This window comes from Alexandromys fortis, unplaced genomic scaffold (assembly GCF_014885135.2).
Source record: "Alexandromys fortis isolate MF-2015 unplaced genomic scaffold, M_Fortis_MF-2015_v1.1 scaffold_41, whole genome shotgun sequence".
NCBI lineage: Eukaryota > Metazoa > Chordata > Mammalia > Rodentia > Cricetidae > Alexandromys > Alexandromys fortis.
This window is the reverse complement of record NW_026067923.1, coordinates 8778448-8798433: the sequence shown is the minus strand read 5'-3', so window position 1 is coordinate 8798433 and position 19986 is coordinate 8778448. Positions and strand designations below refer to the sequence as shown.

Genomic DNA, 19986 nt, shown 5'->3' with positions numbered 1-19986 from the left:
GGTCTGACTTGTCCTGTGCTCTGTTGCAGCTGTACAACATGCTGGTGGAGACGGGAGAGCTGGACAACACCTACATCATCTACACTGCCGACCACGGGTACCACATCGGACAGTTCGGACTGGTCAAGGGGAAATCCATGCCATATGACTTTGACATCCGTGTGCCTTTCTTTATTCGTGGGCCAAGCATAGAACCAGGGTCTATGTACGTATTTCTCTGCAGCATCTAAGATAATTCAGATCCTAATCTCAGTGTCTGGTTTCTTTCCATCCAGAACCAAAGAAGGAAGACATAGGGGTTGGCAATGTACCTTCCCTGCCACCTAGTAACTCAACTATACTATTTAAACTATCAGTGACTGATTCTCTCAAACTGAGAAAAGGCCGTGTCCTTTTGCCCTGTGTGCTCTTAGAGAACACTGTCCCTCTTTGAATCAGAGATTCACTGTCACTTTTTATAAATCCCAGTGTCATCTTCTTAGCTTTTAATCCAGAGTCTAAATGCCTGGTTTTATTTTAAGAGAAAAGAGACTTAAATGAGTTGTTTCCGTCACCGAGACAAGCCCTGTATCCCTTTCTCTGCTGATGTTCTCCTCACAGACACAGATGCCCATGCCCCTTGCCTACCATATTAATTTGCTTTTTAGTAGACTGGGATCATGTGTATGGAGAATTATGGAAGTGGTAAAAGACAAAATTGGAATTAGAATTCCAAACAGTATCTATCTACCCGTGGACTCAGGCAAAACCAAGAAGCTATACGGGCAGAGAGAGCCTTCCTGATAGTTTTTTTCCATTTTTTTTTCTATTTATCTATTCTTTTCTTATACAATGCATCCTGACCAAAGTGTCCCCTCCCTCCAGTCCTCCCAGCATGCCCCTTCCCTTCTACCCCACACTCACTGCTTCTCCATTACCCTTCAGAAAAAAGCAGGCCTCCAAGGGCTATCATCCAAAACCACATAACAAGATGCAATAAGATTAGGTGCAAAACCTCGTATCAAGGTTGTATGAGACAACCCGTAGGAGAAAAGGGTCCCAAGAGCAGTCAGAGATACCCCCCACACTCCCACTGCTGTGAGTTCCACGAGAACACTCAGCTACACAACCATAAGGTATATGCAGAGGGACTGGTTCAGACCCGTACAGGCTTAATGTTTGTCACTGTGCGCCCTATGAGCCCTGCTTAGTTGATTCTGTGGACCATGTTCTCCTGGTGTCCTGACTCCTCTGGTTCCTACAATCCTTCCTCCCCTTCTTCTACATGATTCCCCAGCTCTGCCTAGTGCTTGGCTGTGGGGGGAAAAAATAGTATAACAACATCATCAAAACTAAAAGACAAGCCTGGTGGTGGTGGTGCATTCCTTTATCCCAGCACTTGGGAGTCAGAGGAAGGCAAACCTCTGTGAGTTCAAGGTCAGCCTGGTCTACAGAGCTAGTTCCAGCACAGCCAGAGCTACACAGAGAAACCCTGGCTCAAAAAAACAAACAACAAAGCAAGCAAACAAACAAAAACAAGATCACTACAGGGAAAGAGAGAATGGAATATATGTTATATGAAGGCAAACAAGAGACTATTTGAATGCCAACAAGAGCAAAAAGGGGAAAGGGTAGGGAAATCAGGAATGTAATATCAAAATGTCATAATGAGATTGATTTCTTTGTATGCTAACTTAAAAATTAATTTTGAAAATTCCTTAGAAACCATCTGGGTATAGTCATCTGTAGCTAGCTTTGTACATTTAAGGTCTCAGTCATAAGGCAAGCTAAAAACTGTGTGGTTTCTCACAATATTTACTTCACAGCTTAATTCAAGATGAGTTCTGGAATATCATATTTTAGAAGAAGCATATCTTCACACACACGCACACACATGCACACATACACACATTCCATGGCATTGGAAAGATGGCTCCATAGTTAAGAGCTTTCACTGTTCTTGTAGAGAAGCCCACTTCAGCTGCCAGCACCCACATCAGACAACCCATAATTGCCTGTGACCTCTGGCCTCTGTAGGCACCTCATGTACACTACCCACATGCACACACCACACATCCACACATAATTAAAAATAATAACGAGGGGCTAGAGAGACGGCTTAGAGGTTAAGAGACTGGCTGCTCTTCCAAAGCACCCGGGTTCAGTTCCCAGCACCCACATGACAGCTGACAACTGTCTATAATTCTGCTTCCACCTTTAAACAGACCTGCATGTAGGCAAAACACCAATGCACATAAAATAATAAAAAATTGAAAAAATAATAATGAAAGAATTAAAAGCACCAGGTAACCAATACACATCTTGCTTGGCTGTGTATTCAAGACACAATGGTTAGAGGACATCACTTCAGCCCTGACCCGCAGTGCCATTGCTGACTACCACTCATCCTTCCCTTGGGGAGCAGACGAGAGGGAGGGGAGGCTCAAAGATCGATGAGCCACGGCTGTGAAAAAAGCATCTCTGTCACTGTCTGCCACCTGCTTTAGATCTAGCCTGGAACCATCTGTCTCTTTCCAGAGTCCCACAGATTGTTCTGAACATCGATCTCGCCCCTACCATCCTGGATATCGCAGGGCTTGACACTCCTCCTGACGTGGATGGCAAGTCTGTCCTCAAACTTCTAGACCTGGAGAAGCCAGGTAACAGGTGCGTCTGCATGTCTCCTCCCAGCCAGCCCCTAAGCACACCAAGTTCCCGCTGGTACCCAAAGCCAGCTAGTACTGAAAACCATGGAGGTAAAACAAGTTTTGCGCATGAGGATTCCTACAGACTCAGTCTCTTCTCGGCTGTTTGTGAGTTGCGCATTGATGCCAACACAGTCATGGTCTGTGGGAAGTGGGAGGCGTTTCTTTAAATAAACTGTCAGCACAGATCCACTTGGGACAACATCCAGATGCTAACAGTAAATATTATTATTTTTCTTTCAGGTTTCGAACAAACAAGAAGGCCAAGATTTGGCGTGATACATTCCTAGTGGAAAGAGGGTAATTATTGGTTCCTGGGGTGCTTCTGGGAACCGGTTCTAGTGGGCAGCTCTTCCTGCTGGGCATGTTTCCCCTTCTCATTTTGGTTTGCTAAGCATGCAGATTTCACAAACCCAGTTGCAAGTTTGACTTTACTATTTTACTTTATTTATAAGTGAGTGTGTGCACGTACATGTGCATGTGTGTGTGTGCACCCATGTTACCCATGCATGGCACATTCAGAAAGACCAAAGGCCGAGTTTCAAGAGTCGGTTCTCTCTTGTCATAGGTTCTGGAGAGCAAACCCAGCTGTCAGTCACACTCAGCGAGCACTTGCTGCTGAGCATGGCCCTAGCCCCATAGTCTGAATAACTGTCTATTCCCTGCCAGTCAGCAGGCACGATCACTACAGGAGAACCCTAACGAGCAAATTGCTCTAAGGTGGTCTGCAACTTCTCCGTGGGTATAGATTCATGGTGGCACTTCTCAGCCTGGATTCTTAGCAAGTCAACTGACTGTCTGCCGCAGTCCTCAGTCAGTCAGCCTTCCCTGCACCCTACTCCATATGTCTTTTTCCTTATGTTCTTTTCATAAGGAACTATTGACTTATATACATTTCTATTAACTTCTATGTATTATTTCCATAGTTACTTCTGGGGTATCTGTTTTGTGATATACATTGCTATGTTTTTCTCTTTGTGTAAATTTGAGAGAGAGAGACAGAGAGGGGGGGAGCATTAATACAGTTGTTTATTTACAAAGAGAAGCTGGAGGGTTTTTGTTTGGTTAGAAGGTTTCGTTTGGTCTGTTTTGCTTTTTTGAGACAGGGTTTTTCTGTGCAGCCCTGGCTAACCTGGAACCAGCTCTTGTAGACCGGGCTGGCATGGAACTCACAAAGATCTGCCTCCCGAGTGCTGGGATTAAAGGCGTGCCCCACCACGGGCCAGCCAGCAAACCCTGAGTGTTTGTCTAGGGCTGTGTTTGGAAACAACGCTTTCCGAGAGAGTGGTGGTTCCTCTGCATCTTCATAGGACCCCACTTGTCTTTTGGGCTCCCTCAGAGGGCAGCAGCATCTGCCCCGCCTGTCTGAGGGAATGAGGAGCTGCTGTGATGGGGAAAGGAGGGTGTGAGGGAATCGGAAAGGTGACCGAGTGCTTCTCCAGTAAGATGCTTTCTTCTTTCTGTCAAAGGAAATTTTTACGAAAGAAAGAGGAAGCCAGCAAGAGTATTCAACAGTCAAACCACTTGCCCAAATATGAGAGGGTCAAGGAACTGTGCCAGCAGGCCAGATACCAGACAGCGTGTGAGCAGCCTGGGCAGGTGAGTGTAGCGGCTCTTTTCTCCACCCCTCCTGGGCTCCCTCTAAGATAAACAAGTCTTAGACATCTGTGTATCCCTAAGGTTTCCATGGGGTGATGAGGGCAAACGCAGTGACAGCTCTGCCCCTCCAGGACTGTCGACTGGCCATGCCTGGCCTTCTCATTGCTACCCAGGCCCCTCTGGCTAACAAAGATGGCTCTCAGAGGTATTTCTGTGCCAAAGGACACCGGCACCATCCCAGAGTGGGCCATCTAGCTGTGTTCTAAAGATCACATACTCAAGGTGGAGACGACTGCTGAGCAGTGACATGATGGGACCTTTCTGTCCTAAACAGAAGCAAGAGGTCATCTAACCAGGGTGCATGATGGGATCTATACCAAAGCTGGGAAAGAAAAGCAGTCTATATGTTTACTTTTATCTCACAAAAAAGAAAAAAAAATGGTTTTTTGAGACAGTGTTTCTCTGTAAAACAGCCCTGGATGTCCTGGAATTTGCTTTGGAGACCAGGCTGGCCTTGAATCCACTGAGATCCACCTGTCTCTGCCTCTCAAGTGTTAAAATTAAAAGCGTGCGCCACTACCATCCAGTGCTCACAAACTTTTCGATATCAACTGTGATTATGAAATTTAATCGTGGCCAACATAACATCTGTTATCAGTGAGAAATGAAAACTCTATTCAACAAATTAACACCACATAAAAGAAAATTGGGCTGGACATAGTGGCGCACACCTTTAATCTCATCACTCTGGAGACAGAAGCAGGTGCATCTCTGTGAGTTCCAAGCCAACCTAGTTTACAGGAATTCCAGGCCAACCAGGGATTCATGGCCTGAAATTTTTCATTTCTTGAAATGAAAGACCTAGAGAAAGCAAGAAGAAGAAAAAAAAGTAGGGACATGAGGCCACCAATAATTTTAAAAACTCTTTGGTTGGAGACTGTGCCAAATAAAAGGAAATCTATACAGGCTAAAGGAAAATTCCATGTTCCAATGGAATGGCAAAAGAAAATAAAGAGAGAGAGAGAGGAAGGAATGAAAAAAGGAAGGAAAAAGGGAGGAAGAGAGGAAGGAAGGAAGGAAGGAAGGAAGGAAGGAAGGAAGGAAGGAAGGAAGGAAGGAAGGAAGGAAGGGTGGTTGAAGGAAGAGAAGGACAGACACAACTGTCCCTAGACTTCTGGCTCCTGCAGGCTCAGTTTGTGATGTGTATGTCTACTGACTGGAACTTGTGCATCTTTCTCGTCTGTAGCCATGGGAATCTCCAACTTACAGACAGATGGCTAGTTTGATGACAAATCTAGTATCTCAGAGGAATCATCTAATTAAGAAAACACAGAACAACGGGTTGGAGAAATGACTTGGCAATTAAGGGTACAAACTGTTCTTTCAGAAGACCCAAGTTCAGTTCCCAGCACCCGTACTGGGCAGTTCCAGGGGTCTCCTAAGTAAGATGCCTGCACTCAGGTGCATGTGTGCACACACAGAATCATATATACTCACATAATTAAAGGTAACAGAAATAAACCTAAACAAATAAACAAAGGGCACTTGCTGCCCTCCAAGATAAATTACCTTAACTAAAGAAAGGGGTTTTTTGTTAGTTTGTATTTTTTGTTTTTTGCATTTTGGTATTTTCAAGTCAGGGTTTGGCTGTCCTGGAACTAGTTCTGTAGACCAGACTGGCTTCAAACTCAAAGAGATTTGCCTGTCTCCCCCTTCCACGTTCTGGGAATCCTATGAATCCTATGGGTAATTTCTTTTTCTTTTTTTTTTTTCTTTTTTTTTTTTTTTTTTTTTTTTTGGATTTTTGTTTTTGGGTTTTTCCGTAGCTTTTTGTTTTTGTCCTGGAACTAGCTCTTGTAGACCAGGCTGGCCTCGAACTCACAGAGATCCGCCTGCCTCTGCCTCCCGAATGCTGGGATTAAAGGTGTGCGCTGCCACCACCCGGCTTGGGTAATTTCTTTTTAATTACAAACTTCTCTGAACTTTAGAGATCCACATAGTTAGCCAACTTTATTTAAAGATATTAGGCACGAGAAATGGGCCACTTAGTTACTATCAAATGGCCTCATTCATTGTGGTCTTACTAAAAGGTCCCCAGTATCCTAAATGCAATGTCCTCACTTCCTTGTTTTCAGGGTTACTTTGAAGGATAAAAGGTTGGGGAGGAAAGGGGGCCCAGGGGATAAAATAATACTCGTATATTAGTCTAGTCAGCCTTAGTTTTCAAGGGATTCACAGAAAAGCTTAGGCCCATTCATCACGTTTTAACTCAACATCTCAATATCTCACAAGGACACTCTTAGGTATTGTTATGAGGGCGACCTCAGGATTCTTCTGTAGCTCAATGGGCTAATGCACTTTGTTCAGGAGTTGGAAATGCTCACTAGTGTATCCTCTGCAGATTGCTAATCTCATTAGGATCCGAGCCCTCTGCGTGGCGAGCAAGATATGGATTTTATGAGGCACGCTGCTTACCCGCTTTCAGTATATCGTTCTGGAAACTTCTTATTATGGCTTGTGCCGAAACTTCCATCTGTGTCCTAGAGGGCAAATAGAGTATAAATACAATCACGTTATTTTGGCAAAAGCCTCGCACCTTCATGCTGCCCATTAACAACATTAAAAACCTAATTTTGTTTTTTTCATAGTTTTCCAAACTTAATTTGTTCCCGTGAAATGATTTTCTGGCAGTCTCTCTAGAACATTCCCCTGTTGCTTTCTTTCCATGAGGAACAGTCTGAACTTAGATTTCCTCACTGGGGTGTTTAAGAATGTCAGAGCTAGCCCCCCTCAGAAGCACCTGAACTAATGAACAAAGAATCAGGCTATGGCTCAGTGGTGAACTTCTTCCTGTAGAGATTCTCTAAGCTGGGCAGAGTCCTTATCTCTTCACATTTGCTTTCCTATCCAGCTACACTGGAGATTATCTTTTTGTAGACAGTATCACTGACTTAAGAGAGAGTCCAGAATAAGAAGGTTGTGTTGTTTGGGACCGGCATGACAGCTCAGGAGACAGTTCAGGCTAGAGCTGACTAGTTTGGAGTCATATATAATAAAAAAGTCATATAAATATATTTCTAATACTGGATAGTGAGTCCAGGGCTTCACACGTGCTAGGTATATGCATACCAACCCGGCATCCACTCTGGATCCTTGGCTTCGTGTTTGGCCTGTGCCCTCCTCTTGCTAAGGTCACCAGCCTTCACCCTCTGGTCTGACATTTTGTGCAGTGCTGAAGAAAACTCAGCAATGGCAGCTCTCTGCTCGTCATCCCAGCCCCCAGAGTGAGTGTCCATCCTTACCTGGTCACCTAGGGAGCTATGTTGAGTCCATAGAAAAACATAATTAAAGAAAAAAAGACTGGGGCTTAAGAGGTTTGGGCTACATACAGTAGCTGCTGCCTCCTAGTCATGCGTCCTGAACAAGCTATTTAAATTCTCCCAGGTCTCAGCCTTTGGTCTCTAGACTAGAGGAAGCCAACCTCTGAATTGCGAAGAGCAAATGCTCTCCTATGCATATCATGGGAGGAGGGACTGGGAGCAATTTCTCCCCAGTGAAGCTGTTGTCGCCGTCAGTCTTACCTGTTGCTTGGATTCCTATAGAGCCAACAGGGGATAAAACCGGGCTGGAGTCCCAGACACTTGGCATGACTCCTTGACTGTGTGCACACAACCACCAGCAGGGATAAATTGTGACAACATGGACATATGTGTTTGCACTGCTTCCACGTTTCCGCATTAATCCGAGACAAAGTGTGAATTCCCACCACCCTCTCACTTAGGAATTCTGCCCCAAGCACATTTGTATGCACGCATCCAACTACCACGTGAGCACACTCACAGGCTTGTGTAAAATCGAAAGGTGATCCCGAGTTCTTGCTGCACATTGCTCTCACCTAGGGAAGCTTTGGAAGCTATCCATGTACCTTCTGCCCACAGAGCAGACAGATACAATGCATGTGGGTGACACCAGGCATCTGGGAGATTTCTGGGTTGGTTTGTCTCTCTGTTCTTTGAGACAAGGTGCCCATATGTAGTCCAGGCTAACCTTGAACTCTGTTCTTCTACCTCAGCATCCCAAGGGTCCTCTTCACAAACATGCTCCATCACAGGCCCCAGCCCCTGTGATTTTGGTTTGGTTTTATCAGTGGTAAAAACACCAAACCAAGAACCAGACCACACCAAAGTTGGATGAAACTTAGAAATTTCCAAGTTGAATAAGATCATTTTCCTACCGAGGAAGTTTTGATCCAGTGAACTGAAGCCAGTTTATATCTCTTCACTTCTAACCTGGTGTCCCTCTCTGGTAACTGTCTCTACAATAGCCCGAGGCGGTAGACTCTCCCTCTACAACTCCACCTAGGGCCAGGCTCTCAGTCCTGACTGCATGGTAGAAGCAAAAGCCGATGCACAGGTCCACCCAGACAAATTAAATCCATGCCTCTGAGGAAAGAGATGGTTAGTTGTCAGGTCTCTTTCAAGCTTCTGGAAGAGTCTTCTGAGCAGGCCAAGTCAAGGAGCACGAATGTCGAGTGAGCTTTATTGGGCAGTTGCTTTTCCTGTTTGTCCTCTAGGTAGAGACATTGCTTCCTTAAATAGAAGCCACAGAAAGGAGAGAGGCTCGGGTCACTCACTCCTGAGAAGCCGTTTATATTTTTCTCTGATACTTCACAGCTTGCTCTGGTTTTAGGAGAGCAAATTTCATGTCCTTTCATTGAGTTGTTGAATCCCAGCATCTTTGCGCTGTTTTATATGTACAAAGTTGGGGATGTGCTAAAAACTCTCCAAGGGCCACAGCATCCAGACAGCTGCCAGGATTGTGAGGAAACTGGGATTTGTTTGCTGAGTACATAACTGCTCTGCTCTGAAGTCCAGGTTCTCACCCAATGCTCGCTCTTCTGCCTGTCTGTCTGTCTGTCCCTTTCATACTGCGGCTGCCCATTGGGCATGAATAAAAGGACATTTACCAATAGGATTTGGCTGGGTTTGTTAGTTTTCCAGAAAACAACACTTTATTTCCAGGAAGCCCCTGGACTCTGGTTAGATTCACAGCAGGGTTGTGATGTCACCTTGGGTCACCTGATCATAAGCAGTGGAGCTTCTGCTTACTGCTCTGTGTCTTGTCCATACAAGGTTGAGGCCACTCAGCTTCTCCTCCTGGCCGCCCAACATCTCCAGCCTACATGGAAGTCATGTCTGAGCAGTCAGCATCTGCTCAGATGATTTGCTTCTGTGTGTTCGTTCTGCCCAGGACAGGGACAGAAATGTCAGGGTCACCTCTTTACTCACAAGCTGTGTCAGGTGGCCCCACCCTGATCAACATGTGCCATATCCATCACATCCCAATGTGTACCATAGCTGTCACATCCCGTCACACCCGGATAGCCTAGCCTTGTCAGCTTCCTCTGGCTTCCAAACCCGCTCACCCCCTCTTTCTTAATTGCATGTAAGTTGTCGCCTCTGCCTGCCCAAATGCTCTCCCCTCACCTGAGGCCCACCTAAAGTTCCATACCCTGAGCCAGGCCAATATGCTTTTCCTAGTCACGCTCCAGAGCCTTGGGAGTACACTGCTGTCTACACATCCTTGGGCAAGTTACTTAACTGCGCTGTCTGAGTTCCTTCATCCCTTGTGTGTACACAGTCATGCCGGCCACAGAGGCCACTGTGCAGGTTACACGGACTTCTGTGTAATCAGGCACCCAGATTCATGCCTTGGCCCACAACAAGCACTTCCCAAATGCTTCCAGCTGTTTGTCTGTCCATTGTCCTGTTTGACTGGTGCCAGAACCATTCTGTCCCCCACATTCGCCATTGCTTCATGCAGATGGTTGTCCACACTGAAATTTCTCTTTTCTGTTTTTTTCTCCTTCCTTTTTACCTCTTTTCTTCCTCCACCCACCTCACCTCATCTCAAGAAAACAGGAGCTAAATCTCCTTGGCAAAATTCTAGTTTATTCTTGCGAGAAAATTTTGCAATGGCCTGAGCTAAGTCATCGTTTGGACAGAGACATTTATATGGCCCTTCTCCTCAACACTGAGTTTGAAAACTTGAATGCACGTCTGGTTTTCAGATGCTGACGCTGGCAGGAAGTTAATCAGGTCATCCTAGAACTACTCCACAGCGATTCCATTGCAGAGGACACAATTTGACCTATACTATGGCACATAAGAAGGCACACTTGGAGAATTAGCTTGTGTAATAAAACTCAGCTTTTATCTAGTCCCTGGACAACAGTAGACATTTGAAAAAGGAAACCGAAGCCCATTTTTTGTTTATTTGCTTCTTAATCAAGCAAGTGTATACTGAGGTGTAAAACACAGCATCCTGTGCAGTCTGAGGGATACATGCAGCCAGAAGGAAGGGACCACGATGCTCAGCCAGTGGTTATTCCAGACAGAAGTACCCAGAGCCACCACATCGCGAACTATTGTGGTGGGCATTCCATACTTAATTTATAGACAGAGAGACTGAAGCTCAGAAAGAGAAGTCAGTGGGCCAAAACAGAACTGGAAGTCTACATTCAAACCCAGATGTGTGTGGATCAAAGCCACAGACCCCTCTGGGCCAATAGCCCACCCCCACATAGCACCAGCCTTTGGGAGCCTGAGGGAGGAAGATCACACTTGAGTCCAAGATATTCTGGGGGTACATATTACTTAGAAGAGACACCATGACCACTCTTATAAAGCAACTCTTATAAAGGAAAATGTTTAATTGGGTGGCTTACAGTTAAGAGGTTCAGTCCATTATCACCATGGTGGGACATGGCAGCATGCAGGCAGACGCGGTGCTGGAGAGGAGTTGAGAGTTCCTCATCTTGCACAGAAAACAGGAAGTGGTCTGAGACACTAGGTGGTATCTTGAGCATATATGAAGCCTCCACACTTCCTCCAGTAAGCCCATGCCTACTTCAACAAAGCCACACCTGCTAAGAGTGCCATCCCCTATGGGCTTATCAGGGTCAATTACATTCAAGCCATCACACATTAAAGCCTGGTCTTTTAAAAATATTCATGAGCCAGTGAAAGGGCACAATGAGTGAAAGTACTTGCTGCCCTGCCTGACAACCTGGGCTGTAAATAAACTCCTGTAAATTATCCTCTAATTTCCACACAAGTTCTACGGCACGTGTATACATACACACACACACACACACACACACACACACACACACACACACATTAAATAAACTAAAAATAAAAAAGTCAACCATTAAACAAAAATAGCTGGGCAGTGGTGGCACAAGCTTTAATTCCAGGACCCAGGAGGCAGAGGCAGGTGGATGGATCTCTATGAGTTCAAGGTCATCCTGGTCTAGAAGAGCTAGTTCCAAGACAGGCTCCAAAGCTACAGAAAAACCCTGACTTGAAAACAAAAACAAAAACAAAACAAAAAAAAGCTGTTATATTCCAGAATTTATAGCCAGAGAATAAGTTGTCCAGTGACTAGGTACACACTTTTAAAAAGCAACTTCTATAGCACTGACCTGGGTTCACGTACCACATCTTCTCTTTAGAACCCAAAGCACTCAATAATTTTTAGAACACATCTTTAGGACTAAGACAGTGAGGTATTGTTTTACCAAATGTAGACAGAGTCTAGAAGAAAACCGAGGTTCTGTTGTTTGCTCAAAGTCCTAGAGGTTTTCAGACGCCTCACCCAATAGTTCTGTCTATTAAAGATGGCTATTGTGTTTCAAGTTCACATCACCTCCACCTCAATTAAGAACAATACATCGGAATGCAGGAAAAAGCTGTGATAACTCCAGCATTCACTGAGCGAGCGCTTTCACGGGGAGGCTGTTTCTGGGCTGTGCGTCTTCACTAATACTGCCCCACCCAGCTCCCTGGCGTGCAGCCTTGATCAGGACTCCTGAGAACTGAGAAGCAGATTCTGTGGAACTCCCCGCTTCTCTAACATATAAGGCAGTGCTTTCTGTCAAGCTCCTCTTATATGTAAATAAAACCCTTCCTAAGCCCAGGACAGGCTATCGGTAACATTTCCTGCTTTGGCGAAGGAGCAGGGGCAACACATTGGGTAAGTTGTAAGGATTGCAGGAGGAAATTCAAGTAACCAGCTCCTAGCTTCAAGCAAGCACTCAGCAGCGTTGATGGTAAAGAATGAAAATGTTTCAAAAGGCACGGGACGTTTTTCTCACTTGGCTCCATTCTGTGAGTCTTAGCTATGTGTGGTATTCTTGGGTCCTGTGCACTGACCCCGCCTTCATCATTGGTGCTGTTTACACACAGGCAGGCGGAAACAACCAAAGGCCTGCACACATGACTACCCAACTCAGCGATTCTCCACCGAGAGAACTTTGGGGGACCACTTGGGAACATGACACGTGGTCCTTGTCCCTAATTCCAAGTCAGGGTTGTTGGGGAGGCTAAAACAACTGAAAAGATTTCACAAATGAAAAGATGTCACCTCGCTGACAGTATCCAGAACCCTGTGAGGGAAGAGTGTATGGCAAGTTATGGACACAAACTTAAAATTCAGAGAGCAGAATCAGAATTGTAATTCCAGAAAGCAGGGGAAAGGTTTGTGTGGGCGGTTAATGGCTGCTGCATTGCACACAGGTGGATAGAGCCATGAACTGGTTGGCTCGGGAGCCTCAGGATTAGATCAAAGCCAACCAGGGATAGCCATGCTTCTGCAGGGTGCTTGTTGAATGAACACAGCAAACTCCACTTCCCATCAGCAGGTGCCTCCGCCCAAGTCAAGTTGAGCTTCCCGGAGGAACTGGGAGGCAAACGCCTTCTCTTGTTTTGACTATTGAACAGCTTGCAGTTTTAATTTCAGAACAGTCCTTTGAAAAGCTCTCTGCCTCTGTTTCCACCTATGTATAAACTCACCCGGGGAAGCCGCCGTGCTAACAGCAGCCGTTTCAAGCCTTTATTACACAGTCATAAGAACTGTTGTGGTAAGAGGCACGGAAGTGGTGGTTCTGTTTCATTGAAATTCCTAGTATGCGTGCCTTGAGAAGATTGCCTGAGCCTCCAGCTAATTACACTAAGCAGAGGGGTCTGTGGCTTCTTCCTTCCAGGGAAAGCTAATTGACACTTTTGTCAAGGGCTATTGCCTTATCTAACTGTGTGTGTGTAGATGCAAGTCTTTGCTGTGGGGTGTGTGCGCGTGCGTGTGTGGAGGTGTGTACTCATGCACGAGCATTCGACACATGCAGATATGTGTGTGTTTGGTCTTGTGTGGATCATTGTCTGCTCCAGAGATAGTGCCAGACACCAGGATTCTTAAACAGACGCCTCCGGAAGGCACTCCCGTTCCTTTTTCACAGGAAATCCATGAGGAATTTGGCTGATGGCAAAATGGGTTAGGTTCCAAACGGGCGGTCACTGGAAATTCTACACACACCTTCGCGTCCTACAAGAATCTACTTGTACTATCAGCTCCTCTGAGCTGAAAAGAAAAAAGAAAAGATGGGAAACCTCTTATGTGCTGTGGCCAAGAACATTAGAAAGATTGTACCATAGCCCTTCGGTCCAGCAGGAACTATTTGGCCACACATGGTGGTACAAACCGGCAGCCCCCGTTACAGGAGGCTGAGGCGGGAGCATCCCCTGAGCCCAGGAGCTGAGACCAAGCTTCGGAAGTGATTGCTGTTTGTATCAGAGAGGGTGTGAATTGGGACCTTGGTTTGTAGGAATAGAATCATCGGCCCCGGTTTTCTGTGTGGCCGATGCTGGAGAACTGTTCAGAGTCACATTTGGTTGTGAAGGGTGTCATTGCCCACTCCTTCTGCTTCTGCAGGCCTCAGATATTGCAAATGCTGGCTGTGGATGTTATCCAGGTGGGTGGCTGCATCGTAAGCCATTTAGGTTTAAGACAGAAACAGACATATACAGACACACCGAATCACCACCCCCAAATCTTCAAACTCTGAAATGTCTTGGCAGTACTCATCAACAAGAATCCTATACGATGTACAGTTATTTCCTAGTGAAGATGTCTTTCAGCTTCTGAGAACTTCTTTTGGGTGTCACAGAACTTTTGGGAGGTCTCTCACAGAACTTCTTTTGGGTCTCTCTCTTTTTCTCTCTGTCTTGCACACATACAACACTTTCCCAAGTTCTGTGTTGTCTCCTCTGAGTGCCATAGAATCCTGCCTGGAAACTGGTGGGTTCGCTGTAGTTGGAGTAGACTCTGAAGCTAAAACTCAGCTGTTTGCCCACTCACTGGAAAGGGAGTTAAGCAATCTGGCTGCTTTTAAACAGAGCACACATCCTGACTCAGAAACGGCTGTTCGCAGTTTTTGTCCTTCTGGAATCATTTTTGAGACAATTGCGTCTGCACACTTTTAGGCGCATTTTTCCCCTTGCACACAATATTTGTGCCCTTCACAAAGACTCAAGCATCTGGGCTACTGCGACTTCCATTCTCTCCTTCTGCTTCCCTCATGGATTCCAGCTACAAGCAGGTCCTTGAACGAAGCATTCAAATCACTTAGGACTTGTTGCAGGTGCCGGTATCCAGTCAACGTGCGGACTCACTCGTGTGACGTGGCTCCTTTGGACCCAACCAGATTGTTTGTATATTCTCGTACGGTCGTGTGTTTGATACTTAAACAATCCAGGCTGCCCCTAGACAGCAATCCCCCTGCCTCTGCTTCTTTAGTGCTGAGATTACAGGCATCAGTCACCAGGATCGACTGACTTCAATTGTCTTTTAAGATTTGTTGATTTATTTTAGGATGTGATTGTACTTGTGTGAGTTTATGTGCACCACACGTGTGTCTGGTGCTCCGGGAGTACAGGGAGTGTTGGATTCCCTGGAATTAGAGTCACAGGTGGAAGTGATCTGCCTGGTGTGGATGCTGGAAACTGAACCTGGGCCTCCAGAAGAGCAGAAAGGACTAAGTCAGAGTCATCTCTCCAACCCCTTCTGTTTTAAGCTAAACCTTCGGCAGCTTACTTCTTACATTGCTGTGGGTTGTGTTGCCTTTTCGTGGCTTACTTGGCAGGGAGTTGCATTCTCATAGACAACCTCCTTTTCCGGGTGGAGATAGTGAACCTTGGAAGCTGTCCAGGCAAGTGCTGAAAGAAGACAAACCTAACATGGCTGGATATGATCATCTGGCAACCCCAGGAGTACCGAGGGCTAACGTGGAACCATAGAGTGAGCTCTAGATACTTGGGGTCCAGCTCGAAAAATTAAACATATACCAAATACAAACAATTCCCTTGAGAAAAAGCGAATGGTGACTGCAAGGCCCTTGTCACTGTGGAGGTTTAGGTACCATTTTAGACACATTTCATTTATCTGCTAACAAACCCCATCAAGTCTCTTGGCCAAACTTTACCTTTCTCGCATTAAAAGTTTTGCTTCTGAGACACCTCCCGAAGGTATTGCCTTACCAGAGACGTGTGGGAAATACATGATTCCCATAGATGGAGCTAGAGTGGGTGGCCTTTTTAGACATAACTTAGTTGGCATTATACGTGACACAGCCAGCATGCTTCTCTAGAGCACAAGTAGATGGCACCGGCCACAAATCAGAAACCTGTGCATTGAATATATATAATTGCACTCAGGCAGTGCTTGTATGTGGGAGAGAGAGAAGGATATGTTTAACCCTACTGGTGCCCAACCCTATTCACTCAGCTGATAGATCAACTTCAGATAAAGGCCAGGATTCTCCCTGCTAACCAATGAGTATTTTAGGACTTTCACATGAAGTGGAAATCCTGAGGGGTCTTCTGGAGTAAGAAGCCTGAACCTGCAGCAGCGGTCCCATAGCCCTGTACAAAAACAGGAGCTAGGAGCCCACTGTGACCTCCCGGCTGCGTTTTTTCTGGGAAGGTGGGCTCCATCCCCCTGGGGGGTGCGCCGCATGCTGTGGGAGCGACTTCCTGTTTGCGTTTTCTGGGAAGGTGGACTCCTTCCCCCTGGGGTGCGCCGCATGCTGCGGGCGAGCAGGATTTGTAGAATAAGGAAAACCAAAAGAAAGACCGCCGAGTTTGCCCAGGTCTGGGATACCCCGCGTTGGCTCCGCCTGTTATGGCCTCAAACTAAATTCCTTTCTGTGTTCCTCACGTGCCACTGTGCCCAGGATCGCTTTAGAAACCCAGAGGCAGAGAACAAAAGCAGGCAAGTTTGTTTTTCCAGAACAAATGGGGCGGATTCGGGTCCTGGTGGAAACAGCCCTGACAGCTGGCTCTGTGTCTTGGGACACCAAGGGCTTTAACGTGCTCCATTCAAGACTGTTTAGTCTGGGTGCGGAGGATTCATTTATCAGCGCTCAGCTCTAGTGTCACTGAGACAGTTCTGATTTCCAGTGATTTCATTATCATCTCTATGTGCCTGCCCCGAAAGTAATGGGACCGAGAGCAGAGTTACTGCAGGGTCACTTAAAAGCGTGTCCCTTTTCATTCATACCCCTTAATGGTGTTGCCAGGGAGGGAGGGGGGAAAAGCCTAGTGCTAGAGTACTTAATAAACACCACCTGGCTCAGCATCGCCAACTGCTTCCCGCTGGCTTTTGCAGAAGTGGCAATGCATCGAGGATACGTCTGGCAAGCTTCGAATCCACAAGTGTAAGGGACCCAGCGACCTGCTCACGGTCCGTCAGAGCACGCGCAACCTCTACTCTCGCGGCTTGCACGACAAAGACAAAGACTGCCATTGTAGGGAGTCTGGTTATCGATCCAGCAGAAGCCAGAGAAAGAATCAAAGGCAGTTCCTGAGGAACCAAGGAACACCAAGTAAGCCATACCTCGTGGCAGGCGCAAACGCTATTGAGACCCTCCCACTCCCGGCGCGACTTAGATATTATTACTCGTAGGCTAGATTTCAGAATAAAAGCAAAATCATTGTTCCGTTTAAAATAGGGTAGTAAAGATGGGTTAGAAATTTTACTTCGCAAATATTTTCACTTAGTAGAATGAAATCCCCTCAGGCCACAGAGCGGCAGGAATGAAAGAGGGAATTGCAGTGGATATTCTGCCCGACCAGGGTGGGTGGCTTAGGTCCGTTTTATTTACTGAACCTTCATGGTAATGCCCTGATATGTCTGTCTGCCTTAAGTTGCTTTAAAAGTTAAACTTCAGGTATCGGTTCATGTGTGTTTGAACCTGAGAAGAAAAGACAGGAGTAGTTTTTAAAGGCATATTTTTCATGTTTTAGACTGTATTTGTACCTTTAAATGTTGTCAAACTGCTGACAATTTCTATCCTAAAAACTCTCAGGTAGCTGATTGACTCGTGAGGTTATAGATTTGCAGAAAAACAAAAACAAACCGGGCAGCCATCCATTGAAGTGTGTGAGTCTAGTGCCACCTAGTGGCCTGTGTGAGAAGGACTCAACTCTGGTGACTTTTCTGTTAGGAAAGTTATCTTTAAGCCTGTGTCAAAGAGTTGGACACAAATCGTTCAAGAAAATCATAGGACATTTTGTGCTGAACAGAATGGACTTTAGGATCACAAATACCTTATCTGTATCCAAATTTGACTATTATTCACTTCCACAATTTTTTTCTTTGCCCCCACAAATTCTTTTTATTTATTTATTAAAGATTTCTGTCTCTTCCCCCCAGCCGCCTCCCCTTTCCCTCCCCCTCCCCCAATCAAGTCCCCCTCCCTCGTCAGCCCCACAAATTCTTAAAGAGGTTCATAACCAAAAAAGTTCAGAACCACTAAGCTGGCCAGCGGTGGTGGTGCACGCCATTTGAGTTCGAGGCCAGCTTGATCTACAAAACGAGTACCAGGACAGTCAAGGCTACATGGAGAAACCCTGTCTCGAAACCCTCCCCCAAAACCCCACCGAGTTATGGGTTTGTCTTTCTTCCCGGAAGGAGCCTGATCATATTCAAACTACACAAGAAAATCATCGCCGACACAGCCACCCAGACCCAAACATCTCACTTAGAAACAGGGGCACTCTTCCCTTCCAGAAAGTTCTCACTGTGTGGAATCTCGTGTGACCTAGAACAGGAGTGGGTTTCCCCTTTCCCTGACAGGATGACTATGAAAGTCATCCTCTGTCGTGGGGGCCACCCCCTCATCTGGGTGCCAAGGGAGCCGTCTCCCCTGGAGGAGGCTGGCCATTCCCATTGCTCCGTCTCTGCCAGGCTTCTCAGGAGTAAACAAAGGTCAGAGCTTGCACACTAAATCTCTCCTCCAGGACCCAGTGAGCACGAGGTGTACCGTCCCATGGTCTGGGTGCACGATGACCCTTACTCTTCCCCGTGTGTGTTTAAACATCACCTGGCCTATGCAAGCACTCACAGATTTACTATTTTTAGAGCATCCCCCTGTATTTGTGTAAACACGAGGTGTTGAGGGCATTCATCTACTCAAAAAGGCAGCCCAATGCAGCGGTGAGATGTAAGCTCACACCGCACATCCCGGCTCCGGAGCCCAGGGACAGGCAAGCAAAACTCAGGGCTTCGGTTCCCTCTTCTGAAACCGTGGCTGATGGCACCAATTCATGTTTGGTGGCTCATGAGTTCTTTCATGTAAGGAACACTATGACAATACCGCATTTCAAGATTATGGATTCAAGATAGATCTACAGTATCCTAAGGACAATTAAAGCTAAGGGAAAGCTAGTCATTATAAATAACAAACGGGGAAATGCAGTTCTTTGTTAACTGCCATAGCTTAGAGCCATTCATATTGAAAACTAGGTGTGAAACCACATAGCCTGCGATTGATGGGGGAAGGACCTGAGGCCATAGCAGTGTGACGTCTGTCACAGGACACACCCAGTAGAGAGCCTGCTTTTGCCCCTTTTGCCCCGTGGTTTCAGGAGCTATCCCAGGTACCAAGGTGCCAACGAAGCTGGCCCTGGCTGGCCCTCTCTAAGACCCCAAGGCGACGGATGATATTGTTTTCTCTGCCACGCACACCAGCTAATCTGCAATTGTGGCTTTTCCTCTCATTCCAGAATATAAGCCCAGGTTTGTGCACACGCGGCAGACTCGGTCCCTGTCTGTCGAATTTGAAGGTGAAATATACGACATAAATCTGGAAGAAGAAGAACTGCAAGTGTTACCCCCGAGGAGCATTGCTAAGCGCCATGATGAGGGCCACCAGCGGCTGGGAGGCCCTCAGGCTGCTGCTGGTGACGTCAGGAATGAGATGCTGGCTGATAGCAACGTTGCGGTGGGGCTGCCCACCACTGTCCGTGTGACACACAAGTGAGTTGGCTTCTGTAGTTCCCAGGGTGGAGGTCAGCATTACCTCACACCCCGTACAGTCACCATGTGGGCTTGATGGAAGGTAGCTAACACTCAGCAATGCCCAAAGGCTTGCGGGCACAACAAGGGGCACAGGGAAGCAGGGAGAATCTGGAACCAGCAGCAACCTCAATATGTTCTTTGGGTTCCGTTTCATATTTAGCTAATTGGCCAGGAACCCAGTCAGAGCAAGTCTCCCATATCTTAACTTAGCGGTTAAGTTTCTATCCCTAAGTTGTTACCTACAGAAGTGTCTGGAAATCGGTGGAAACAATTCTGGGGACTGTTCCCTGCTCCATGGTTCCCCCTGACTTAGAGCATTGCAGAATCCGGCCTCAGAACTGAATACATCTTGAAGAAAGACAATGGGTCCCAAAGAAACTTCTAGAAAATGGTTGTGGGCTAGGAATGGGTGTGTAAGACACAGAAAAACCTGACCTGCCTCACAAGAGCAGACAGAAAGGGTTGGAAGTCCTACTGACAAGAAACAAACACTATTTCCATAACTTTA

The 19986-nt window shown here is 46.3% G+C and overlaps 1 protein-coding gene across 3 annotated transcripts in view; it reads left to right on the top strand.

Annotated features, from left to right (window-relative positions):
* Sulf1 (sulfatase 1) overlaps positions 1-19986 on the top strand; it is a 164137-nt gene that overhangs the window by 124129 nt on the left and 20022 nt on the right. For all 3 annotated transcript variants that reach the window (XM_050142103.1, XM_050142105.1, XM_050142104.1), the window contains 6 exons: positions 30-205; positions 2518-2646; positions 2928-2984; positions 4154-4283; positions 16785-17001; positions 19184-19436. In XM_050142103.1, the coding sequence (XP_049998060.1) occupies positions 30-205; positions 2518-2646; positions 2928-2984; positions 4154-4283; positions 16785-17001; positions 19184-19436 (962 nt within the window). The remainder of the gene's footprint in view (positions 1-29; positions 206-2517; positions 2647-2927; positions 2985-4153; positions 4284-16784; positions 17002-19183; positions 19437-19986) is intronic.